This window comes from Heliangelus exortis, chromosome 5, assembly GCF_036169615.1.
Source record: "Heliangelus exortis chromosome 5, bHelExo1.hap1, whole genome shotgun sequence".
NCBI classification, from domain to species: Eukaryota; Metazoa; Chordata; class Aves; order Apodiformes; family Trochilidae; genus Heliangelus; species Heliangelus exortis.
In genome coordinates this window covers 31,625,969-31,638,482 of record NC_092426.1, presented here as the reverse complement: position 1 = coordinate 31,638,482, position 12,514 = coordinate 31,625,969, and the positions used below count along the sequence as shown (strand labels likewise).

General features: G+C 39.9%; 1 protein-coding gene across 1 annotated transcript; it reads left to right on the top strand.

The window, feature by feature from the left end:
* The first annotated feature begins 2,923 nt into the window (after positions 1 to 2,923).
* On the top strand, positions 2,924 to 11,447 carry EMC7 (ER membrane protein complex subunit 7). Its single transcript, XM_071744347.1, has 5 exons — positions 2,924 to 3,282; positions 4,973 to 5,092; positions 7,087 to 7,225; positions 7,717 to 7,797; positions 9,896 to 11,447. The coding sequence occupies exons 1-5, from the start codon at positions 2,942 to 2,944 to the stop codon at positions 10,046 to 10,048; spliced, it is 834 nt and encodes a 277-aa protein (XP_071600448.1). The 5' UTR covers positions 2,924 to 2,941; the 3' UTR covers positions 10,049 to 11,447.
* Positions 11,448 to 12,514: the final 1,067 nt, after the last annotated feature.

The window sequence follows — 12,514 nt, the reverse complement described above, 5'->3', positions numbered from 1 at the left end:
CCCTCTTGTCTTATTGGGAGCTGCCTGGGAGAAGAGACCGACCCCCCCCCTGGCTACAACCTCCTTTCAGGGAGTTGTAGAGAGTGATGAGGTCTCCCCTGAGCCTCCTCTTCTCCAGGCTGAACACCCCCAGCTCCCTCAGCCCTTCCTCACAGGACTTGTGCTGAATCCCTTCACAGCCTCCTTGCTCTTCTCTGGACCAGCTCCAGCACCTCAATCTCCTTCCTGAACTGAGGGGCCCAGAACTGGACACAGGACTCAAGCTGTGGCCTCACCAGGGCTGAGTACAGGGGCAGAATCCCTTCCCTGGACCTGCTGGCCATGCTGTTCCTGATACACGCCAGGATGCCATTGGCCTTCTTGGCCACCTGGACACACTGCTGGGTCATGTTCAGCTTCCTGTCAATCCAGACTCCCAGGTGCCTTTCTGTCTGGCTGCTCTCAGCCACTCTGTGCCCAGCCTGGAGCTCCCCATGGGGTTGTTGTGGCCAAAGTGCGGGACCCGGGACTTGGCCTTGTTGAACCTCATCCCGTTGGAATCAGCCCAACTCTCCAGTCTGTCCAGGTCCCTCTGCAGAGCCCTCCTGCCTTCCAGCTGATCCACACTCCCCCCCAGCTTAGTGTCCTTCCAGAAGAAAACACTTTTCATCTCCCAGGTGATGTACTAAGAAAATGAGCAGTTGGTTATACTTAATTATATTTTAATGACTTTTTACCTGGACATTCTTATTTCTTTGTTCCCATTTCTAATACTTTTGTTTTGGGTTTTGTTCTTTTTACCTGCAAGGCAAAGTCACAGCATGATATCAAAGCTCACAAATAGCATTGTGAAATTCACTTAAATGAGATGCTGTTATAGCTGGTCTTAATTGAAAAGGCAGTTGTCATGGTTTAATGCTGTGCTGGCAATTAACTCAATGACAGATGCTCTCTATCAATCCCCCTCCCCTCCCTTATAAAGAAAGGGGAGAGAATAAGGGAGAGAGATTTATGGGTTGGTAACTAAACTACACAGCTTTAATGAAATAGTGATGACAAAAAGGAATTATTAAGTATATACAAATATACAGAAGAACGATACCATGTTCCTCCTCCCTTTCCTTCAGTAACGCTCACGTCACCACTGAGGCTGCAGGGCAGCCCTGGGAAATTCCAGGCTGGACTCCCGGAGTCAGCAGCAGTTGGGAGCTGAAGGCAGGAACACAGATGGAGGCTGGCACGGATCAGGACCAAAGATGAATGGATAGAATTCTCACAGGATGCCAAAATGAACAGGAACAGGCAAGGAAGGCTGAAGGGAAGAGTGAAGGGTGAAGGGGAAGGGCAAAGGGATTTGACCCATGTGATTTATACCAAGTATGGCATGTATGGGGTGGAATATTCTGGTCAATTTTGGTAATTTATCTTGCCCGCTCCTCCCTAAAGGAGGGTTACAGGTGTGGCCCCTTTAAGCACTTTCTCTTTCCAGAGCATAAGATGTTTCTCAACTGAGCAGTGGCCTTGGTTCTGCACACCAGTCTCCAGCTCTAACTATTAAACATTGAGCATTATCAGTCCTAGAAGCAGACACTGACTGAGAAACTTGCTGTTAATTTCAGCTCAAAAATACTATCATAAAAATAATTCACATCCCACTCACACAGGGTGATACACACTTTCAAAATCATGCCTAATAAAGTATGTTTTGAGTACCAGGTGAGGACCAGGCTCATTATCTCTAACACAATCATGCTTAATAAACTAATGTTTTCAGTGTGTTCAGAAATTGGAGTGAGACATAAAAAGGAAGCAAGTGTAGCCACAACATGACAATGAACACAGCACCCTAACAGAACACGCTGTGTAAAGGGAGAGTAAGGGAATACAGGGAATATATTACAGCCCTCTTGGTTTCTCCTGTGATTCTGTGCCCACTTGGCACTTCACACCAAGAACTCTTCAGACTGGCCATGACACTGCAGGTCTGGAGGAGACCTCAGCAAGAGTGCCCAGAGCCACTCAAGGTGGGACCAACCTTCTGGAGACTGCTTGGGTGAACCTTGGGGGTTTTGTCAAGCAGGAGTAAAGCAGAAGGGGCTCTTGGCCAGTTTTGGTTGGCAGAATGTTTGTTATTGCCCCCAGATCCAGCAGAGAGAACATCTCCCTGCGTGTCTCAGGAGCAAGGAGTTCTTGCTTCTTGCGTGCCCACTAAGAAACAGTTTTTCATACTATTGTACCATCAACAAGTTCCAGTTATTAAGCCAAACTGCAGCACCGTAAGTCATTGGCTAAAAGACAACTTTACACATGGATTTAATACCTTTTTTATTTTGGGTTGGTTTTTTTTTTTTTTTTTTTTTTGGGGGGGGGGTGTCGGGGGGGATGGGGTAAGCTTTTTGGTCACTTTTTTCTACAAAAAGTTTGATATTATTCTTTGAATAACAATTGGGTTTAACTTAAACTGTCTTAGCTCTAAACGGATCTCTCTGTTGCTACAGAAGTTACATCCAGGTTCTTCGGATTTGCATTTGTGTCCTTCAGTAATTTAAGTAGCTATTATCTTACCCCTTGATTTTACCCACAAACTGAAAAAACAAAGGATCTCTCCCTGCCCCACTCCTTCTCCCACTCCATTTCTCATCTTGGGACAAGCAATCTGTTCAACAATCGCGTAAGGGCACCGACCATCCGGGTGGGAAGTTACCCTCCCCGCAGCCACAGCAAGCACCGCTCAGCACCTCCAGCACCTGTGCCGCTTGCAGAGCCCCCTGCTCCGCCACCCCTCCAACACCCACCAGGGGACTCATCCCAACCCGCTCTCTCTGCTGGGCAGACGGGTAGCGTCCCGCCCGGGAGCCGAACCGAACAGAATCCAACCGAACCGACTCCCAATCCCCCTCACTCCCATTCGCTGGAGCTCCCCACGTCACCGCTAGTGGGGCCCCCGCTCTCCTGTGAGCGCATGCGCGCACCTGCCCGAGCCCTGTCCGCCCGTGCGCACGCTCCAGGCCGCTCCGCCCCGCGGAGAAGGAGGAGGCGGAGGCCGGGGGGGGGGGTGATGGCGGCGCGCAGCGGGGCGGCCTGCCTGGCGCTGATGCCGCTGCTGTGGCTGCTGGCGGTGCCGCTGCCCGATGGCGCCCGTGGTTCGGAGGCGGTCGGGACAGCGGAGTCGCCGGGCAGCGCGGGCCCCGGGGAGCGGTTTAAGATCGAGGGCCGGGCTGTGGTACCCGGGGTGAAGCCGCAGGACTGGATCGCGGGGGCCCGGGTGCTGGTGGACGGGGAGGAGCACGTCGGCTTCCTAAAGTGAGAGGCGGGCCGGGCGGGGGGGATTGGTCCCGGCGGGGAAGTAGCGGTCCCTGTCCGGGACGGGCCCTGTGCCGCTCGGAGGGGCCCTCAGTTCCGCGCCGTAAGATGGCGGCGGGCGGGGGCAGAGCGGGGCTGCTCGCGGCCCTGTCCCGGTTAGAACCGCACAGCGCCGGGGAGGAACGTCTCGCCTCCGGTTGTGGCTTTGCTGGTTCCCTTGCACCTCACCTTCTGAGGCGTTAGAAAGGGCCAAGCCCGCGGTGGGTACCTGCAGTGCTGTAGGCGTTGTTGTTCTCCGACCCCTGACCACATACCCGAGTTGATGAGTAAGGCTGCAGGCTTCTTAGAAATAAAAAAAACTGGAACGGAGTTTTGATTAAAACAAACCAAGAAACCCGAAATAAACCCAGAAAACCACAGACATTTGCAATATATTCTGGAGTACAGCGTTTATTGTCAGCTCTTGTGGGTGCAAATTCTGTCGCTTCTTTTTGAAGACCCTCAGCGAAGAGTTTACGCATTCTGCAGAAGTGTTTGTTTGTGGCAGAAAGTTACAGTTAATGTTTTACAGTACCTCTGAAATACTATTTCACTGTACCAGTGAAAGACATTTCAAGGGTTATGGCTTCATTCCTTTACACCAAATCATGCAAATGTGTTTGGAAGCCTTAAAAAGAACCACATCAGTGTATTCAGTCTCAGTTGGTAGTGAGTATATTCAGATTGCCAAAGGATCTAGAGATACTACACAAGCATAGAAAATGTCTTCAGAATGACAAACTAATCTTGGAGCTTCAAGAGCAGAAGCTAATTCTAAAATGCTTTTCATAATGTTTAATACAGTATAATACATGTTTTTTTAAATAAAATGTTAAAACGAGAAAGTTTATTTTAATTAAGATACACCACGTTGGAAGTACCAGTCATTTTAAGTTATTCCTTCTTCAGTCAAAGTTGAACAAACTTTGACAGCTGTGGGTAGGTTAACACAACAGAGTTTTACTCTGCAAAACATGCAGGATCTTGTCAACATAGTACCTGATAAGCCCATACAACCAAATTGTGGGAGCCTAGCATCATATTCAGGAGCTATTTGAATAAATACTGTGGGGTTGGTAAGCTTCCAAATGCTCCAAATGCTTGCTTGGAACTTGAGTTGTCTGAAATATGAGGAAATAGTGTTATCTAAGAGCATATAATTAATGACAGTGTATCCTAGATACCATGCTAGTGTAATGATTATATTAATAATTTGGTATGTCTGTTTATAGCGATGTCAATTTATATTTCTATAAAGTCAAGCAATTAACATAATTTATTTACTCAGTTTGGTAAATTACTCATATATGTTGCACTACCATAAGCATAGCACATTTGAGCAAAAATGGTTCAATGTTGATTAGGATTTTTTTGTCACTTGTAGTGAGCACAGTACTGGATGGCAGTATACATTTAGTAAGAGAAAAATGTATTTATGAGAAAATCTTTGACATAACTGGTAATTTCCACAACAGTTGTGGCATGAATTGGTGACCTTAAGGGGTCTGTTAATACAAGCACTGAGTGATTTAAATTTTCCTCCTGGTCATTATAAAATGATACTAAGAAGTGTTTCTTTACAAAACATAAAGCATTCTTTTTTTGTGTTGGAGCAGATTGAAATATAGTGGAACTTGTTGTTTTTTCTCAGGACAGATGGAAGTTTTGTGGTTCATGATGTACCTTCAGGATCTTACGTAGTGGAAGTTATATCCCCGGCGCATAAATTTGAACCCGTGCGAGTTGACATAACTTCAAAAGGCAAAATGAGGTGAGACTCTTGATTTGCTTCTGTGTTAATAGATCAAGTATATTTGACAGCACAGTATAAGAAGTAATGTAAACAGTACTATGGATTTGGTGTTCCATTTCAGATAGTTTCAGGTTCTTTTAACATCACTTCCAGGAGCATGTTTCTTAACATTCTAGGTCGGATTTCTTTCTTCCTTTCATATATATGGCCTTCAATGAGAGGAAAGGGATGAAAAGAGTCATCCTATCTAACAACGTGGTTTCCACTTAAGTGAACATGTTTATTGTTCATTTTCCTTTCTACAGGTACGCATGTAGTATCTGAACTTCAAGTTTGTCTTTAGAGTATCTTGTAAAAGTTGCCATTACATTTTAGGAGTGCAAACATAAACGTAAACACTGCAGCATTATTTTTAGGGGAGATAAAAAATTGAAATGTCAAAGTGAAAACAGTGCAAACACTCTGTTTATATTAATCATAGCACACTTTGTGCTTAGTCTAAATTTTATGAAATTTTTATTTTTATAATTTCTTAGGCAGTATCCCATTGGCATCAATTAATACATTATAAATATGAAAGGACCTTTGTGAAATACATGCACAGTCTGTTAAAAGGCTCTTCACTTAGCACAATTTTGGTATCTGGAACTGAAGGTAATGAATCTGAAATTAAGTAAATTGCTAGATTATATCTGCAGAGCAAAGCACCAGCAGGCTTGACATCTCTACCAGTCAGATAGAAACTGTAATGAGGAATACAGTTGGGATACAGATGAAAAAATATTTCACCTGGGGGAAAATGTCAGCTGGGCTTTTCTCAGAAAGCTCCACCTTTAAAAAGTACTGAATTCTTAGGAAGAAGAAATAATGGGTAACATGTTTGATAAGATGTACTTGAAAATCTTAAAAGTTTTTGAAGAAAATACATAGTCTCTATTCAGCCTGGAGAAAAGAAGGCTCTGGGAAGACCTGATAGTGGCCTTCCAGTACATGAAGGGGCCTACAGGAAAGCTGGGGAAGGGTTTTTCACTAGAGAGGGCAGTGATAGGACAAGGGGTAATGGCTTTGAACTGGAAGAGGGTAGGTTTATGTTAGACATTAGGAAAAAAATCTTCATGGTGAAGGTAGTAAGATAGGTTGCTTAGGGAGGTTGTTGATGGCCCCCTCCCTGGAGGTGTTTAAGGCCAGGCTGGATGGAGCCTTGAGCATCCTGGTCTAGTGGGAGATGTCCTTGCCCATAGGGGGAAGTTGAAGTAGCTGATCTTTGCCCACATCATTGTATGATTCTGTAAGGTGTGAGGGAAGGACATTCTATAGATGAATATTTGGTGAAAACTTCAGAAGGAATAAATGATTTGTAGTGAACAGGACTCATCCCTGAAGTCTGAAATTGCACAGGGTGGGTTAATAGTCATGGCATGAAAAATAGGTGAAGAATGACAAAAGTAGATGGCAATACCATGTAACTTGAAATACTAGGCCTAAATGAAGAAAAGTAGTGAATTAATAAAGACTGAGATTCAGTATTAATAAATGCAAAGCAATGCACTTTGAAAAATGCAGTTTTAACTTCATATAGAAATATAACTTCATATATAAATATTGTCCAGACCAAATAGTTTAAGATAAGCTACACTGTACAAAGCTGTAGCTTCTCTTTAAACATTGTAGCTTTTCTGGATTGTTACCACTGTGAGAAAAAATGTTTTGCAGAAGTCACATTTGAACAAATAGTTGTGGTGCTGCTGATCTGTAGGACTGTTTTCTCTATCAGATGTTTAAGTCTGCTTAGCAGCTAGCCTGTAATAAAGGTTTAAGTGTCATTTGATTCCATAAAGTATGCTGCTAAGAGAAATTCAGTTTCTGAAAAGTGAAGCCTAGCTGACACTGCCTAGCAAATACTTTTGTTTGTAGTCTATTACTAAAACTTTGCTTGGAATATTATTATATAGTCTTTATTTTTTGTTAAAGATTGTATTTATATTTTTAATTATTTCCATTTTGCTCATTAGAGCAAGATATGTGAATTACATCAAAACGTCTGAAGTTGTCAGGCTGCCATACCCCCTCCAGATGAAATCTTCTGGGCCTCCTTCATACTTCATAAAGAGAGAATCTTGGGGATGGACAGATTTTCTTATGAACCCTATGGTATGTACAGGAAACACACATATTTCTAAGGATCTCAATATAACTGTTCTATATAACAGAATAAAATAATTGAGAAAAGATGTGCACACTTTGTTCCTCTGAAGGGACTGATGTGTTTCTGTTTTTCTATGGCCTCTCATTCTCTATATGTCAGCTCTGTTAATATATGTCCTCTGAAAACAGCCCACAGACTGATTCCCTTGAATTGATGTTGTTCTAGTAGTGTAGAGATCAACATGTTGCAAGACTGTAATTATAAAACTTGAAAAGACAACAACCACTTACTTCAATTGTCCAACTTTGAAATCTGGTACTTAAAACATAAATAGTTCTTAAGGTTTCTCTCCTGACATGTGGATTACTGTTACTGGTTCACAACGTAGAATGCTGTAGTTCTAGAGTTTTGCTGTCCAGATAAAAGCTTTGCATCAGTATGTCTGAAAATGTCTGTAGAGACAAATAAGCTGAAGTGTTTGCTGTTTCCTGTGTAGGTGATGATGATGGTTCTTCCATTACTGATATTTGTCCTTTTGCCTAAAGTTGTCAACACCAGTGACCCTGATATGAGGCGGGTAAGTATGTTCAATTGGTGCAGACAGAGAACAAAGTTAAGGAGATTGTAAGGTACAGAACAATAATAAAAAACAAAACTGGACTTTGAAAGAAGTCACAATGGATATAATTTATTCAGTTAGTACAATGTTGCTGTTCTTAACAATGAATCCTAACATTTCCAACATGAATTTACTGTTAAACAGCACAACACAGAATTACATTGTTGGGCACAGCTTTGAAAGCATTACAGCATAATGGTGTTTTCCAGAGTTTCTTTAGAGTGACAAATACAATTTTTCAGTCTATTTTTCTATAAATTTCCAATGTATTTCTGCACCCTGTTTAAATATGGCACTTCATTTTTAGACATAATAAGTGCCAAGTGTGTTGAGAATAGTCCAATGTGAGGTTCTTTTATCCATTAACCTAAATCACATAGTTAACAAGACTTTTAAATCCAGATGTCACAATAGTGTATATGATTTGTAGTCTTAATCTGATCATTAAATTATCTGATTTGTTGTCCTTCCATCATGCAAAATGCCGAATAGCAGAAGGCTAGGACAAAATGGAGATTCAAGGTGTTTGCTAAACCTTTTCATATTTTTAGAAATGTGCTTTGTCGGTCTTGGGTGGCTGCTTTTAAGGGCTTGGTTAATTTAAACTCTTTTTGCTCTAAATGACCACTGTCTTCAGTAGTACTTTATAGGTGTCCTGAGGTGGGTTTTTTTTTCTTTTTTTATAAGAAATACCAATAAAAAGCATATCAGAGCTATGTAATGCTGTTTGGGCTTTTATTTTTATTAGAAACAGGATATAAAGACATGCTAGATATCCATGGCATATTCTTCAAACCAAGCTGAGCTCTGGAAGTTGAATTTTTTAAAAATCACTTACCCCCTTGTTTTTTCACTGATCTGACATTTCTTCCAGATTGAGTGTTCTGATGGTAAACCATCAGAACTTTGAATTATTTAGTTCTTAGTAGCTGACTGATGTGATTTGTGAAGAAGAAATTTCAAGTTGAAAGTATTTTGCTTATAATTTAAATTTTTTCTTTAAAGAGTAGGAGAAAGTAGTTTTTAAGAACTCAAGTTTTAATAGCATTCTCTAGAATACCGTGCATTAAGTATATATGCAACTTAAGTTTGCGTGTGGAAGGTATGGAGCTTTTATCACATTTTTCAAGGTAGTTTGCTCTTTATGGAATCAGCACAGCACTAATTTATCTAGAAACTTAATGATCTCGTAACTGTGCTTGTTGAAGAGGCATGAAGTACAGATGCAGTATTAGATGCAAGAGTAACAAAGGCTACAATAACAGCTTCTGCTTTCTGTGTACCTTGGAAACAGTTAAAGCTGTATTGATCTGAATGGTAACTAGAAAAGCAAGGTGATAACCCTACATTAAATTGGCAGTTATTGTAAGTATTATCACACTGTCAATGTGGAGTTCAGCTGTTGTATTGATTAAAATGCTTCAGGTTTGGTTTGGTTTTAAACTGCTTATTCATTTCCTAGAGCCACTGTGCAAAACTTTTTAAGTTACATTAAGTATAGCCAGATATGTGGTCTCATTAAATTCCTTTCTTTTGTGAAACTAAGAAAACTTAGCTGCTGTGCTCTAATAGCTTGATGTTAGAAAGTAGGGCAATAAAAATATCTCATCCCTTACAAACTTTGTTAGATGTAGCATAAATAATACCAAACTGAAAACACAGAAGTATGTGAAATCTATGAGGACACAGATCTGAAAATCTAAACAAAAGCTTAAAGCTTGAAATTGAGAAAAGTAGTGCTGAAAATAAGTTAACAATCTTCTTTTTAGAATTTTTTTTTTAAATCAGGTGGTTGCCCTGTAAGACTGCTTAAGACATGGTTACTTTTATCCATACACTAGTGCTTTTAGTTTTGGGATTTTATGTTCCTGTGTGTAGCTGGGCATTGCTTGTGGTTGCATAAAAATAAGTAGCAATATGTACCTTGGAGAACTACAAACAGTAAACTAGTGTTTGGGAAATTCTTGACATTTTCCTGATGCGATGTTTCAACTGATGATATAGAAACAGCCATAATTGTTATGTTCCAGTAAGGTTATCTGATTTCTACCTGCAGGAAATGGAGCAGTCAATGAACATGCTGAATTCCAACCACGAGCTGCCAGATGTCTCAGAATTCATGACAAGACTTTTCTCTTCAAAATCTTCCAGCAAGTCTGGTAGTAGCAGCAGTAAAGCAGGGAAAAGTAGTTCTGGAAAAAGGAGGTAGTTAAGTCTTCCTCCTAAGTCTGAGTTTGCACAACTGTTTGTTATGTGGTATCATGTTTATTTGTCTTGAAAGATCAAAAAGTCACTACTGTAAACATAAATCAGGCACAAAATACAGTATGCTACAACTGTGGTGTGTAGCTTTTTTTTTAGTCTATATAAGCTGTTTTGTACTTGACATTAAGCAAAAGAGAACATAGCTTCAATACTGTATCTGTATAAAGTTATTGATAATACATAATTATATTCTGTAGAGAATTACTATAAATTATATGATATGCTAAACAGTAATAAATGTCTTAATCATAAGACAGTGTATACAAAAATTTCAAAGGTGATAGAAGTGGAGTTAAATCTCGAGAGGTTTGGTGTTTTATGCTTGATTTTGAGTTCTGAAATGAATAATCTTCCTTTCAGGTTTGAGTCACGGCTTTCCTGAGTGATTTGCTATATCAGCTTCTCATGTGTTACATACAAAATAATTTTATTTTGCATTGTTTGCTGTTTATACACTTTAGTTCAACTTTCCATTTCTTATTGTCTAGTTATATTCTTACCTACTTTCTGCTAAAATCTCTTTGGGGAGGGAGAAGGCAAAGCATCCTGCATCAGAAAGTCTTTCAAGCTATGCTATTTTAATTATGAATCTGAGGTACCTGTATAACATACCAATGTAAGATCTGATTATTTTGGATCTTTCCTTTCTAAAACACATGTATTACCTCTGCAACGTTTTTGGTTCTTCCTCTTTTCTGCATGCTGTGCATTTATCTTATCAGTGATATGACTGAGGCCAAATGCAGAACAAAGTTTTTAAAATGAAAGAAAAAAACCTAGAAGTATACTAAGAAGGTTAATCCCACTCATCCTTTAAATTAATGTTCTAAGAGTATGGCTATATCTAGGTATGTTAAGTCAGCAGCAAAACTTTGTTCTTTGAGCATGCCTGTGTGTCTGTACTTCAGTATCTTTCCAAGCAACTCAGTAACTTCAGAGGAAAGTTTTTCCACTACAGGAATATTTGCAAATTAAAATTACAGCAATACCTGCCAAATTCCATTACCAACTGTCTGTACATTATTTTTAGCATAAATGCTGTTTTTTTACACTTCTACAATTGCTAACTTAGGTAATCATATCACACAGTATGGGTAATGTATATCTGATTCAAAAAATAGTATTTAACATTCAACCACAGAACATCTGAAGAAAAATCAATTCTAATGCATTTACTTGTTCTGCCACACACTTGGAGGGGGTTATACATTGTCTTAGAATACATAGTTAAAAGTATGCTCTGAAACATAAAAGCTGCAAGAGACTAAGAACTTTTTCATGGGATGGAATCAACTTTTATTGTGTTAGAGAAGAAATAAACTTTTGTTTTTTTGACAATGAAAGATTTCAGTCTTTGCAAAGTAAGCTGCACACTTTTGGTCTTGTTTTTGTTTTGTTTGAATGGTCTTCTTGCATATTTAATAAAATATACCCAATAGAGACGAGAGGATATTTGAATATCCTTGCTGGAAGGATTTGCTGAAATCAATGTCAAGTTGCCTTTGTAGGAAAAAAATAACAAAAAACTCTTTCAGCAGCATCTTACTGAGAAACTCATAGGAGAATGAGGAAGCAGTTCTTTGAAGAAGGAGCAATTAGCTTTGTTACTATGCTGGCCTGGAAGTACAAGCCATGAGTTGCTTTTGTTTAACAATAATTGGAACGACAAATTGCATTAACTTGTTTTCAGTAATTAATTAAGTACTGATGCATTTTTCCTTGCTACAAAGGTAAGCAAAGCAGTATTTCTGCTTTCTTTCATTGTGTCTTCAAATTCTTGATCTATCTTTAAGGCAGAATGGAAAATTCAGGTTATGAAAAGATTAAAGTCTTCTAACAGCTAGTTCAGAGTACAAAAAATGACAGGAATTGTAAGGATCCTGATAAAACTTTGGAAGGAGCATATGAAATATTCAATATTCTCCTTTTTCTTAGAATAGATATATTGCAGTCCAGGCAATCTCTTTGTGCATCAGGATCAGAAGCAGTGTGCCTCTCTCCTGACTTCTTTAACAAAAAACTCTGCCTCACCTCCAGAAACCTGTTATCTCAATACAAGCCCCAAAATCTCGTTACTTAATGTTATTCCCTCAATCATGCACATTTTTCCTCTCCTTTTCAGACACCTGTATGATAATTTATAGAAGTGTATTGGCTTGCTGCTGAGCAAATGCTAGTTACAATGGTACCAACTTTCTATTATTGAGAGTTGGAATCTGTTTGTCAAGTCAGAAAAGGGGTTCTTGCTGTTGTGCCTTGGTCACTTAAAGTCACTTGGTCACTTAAATTTGTAACTTGGTTTTGGGCTATCCTAAATGCTACCTGACATAGCTTACACCTTTCCTGTGGCAGTTACAGGTATAATGCAAGGTTGTCTTTTTTGAGGAAGTAAATGTTTGCTATAATTCAG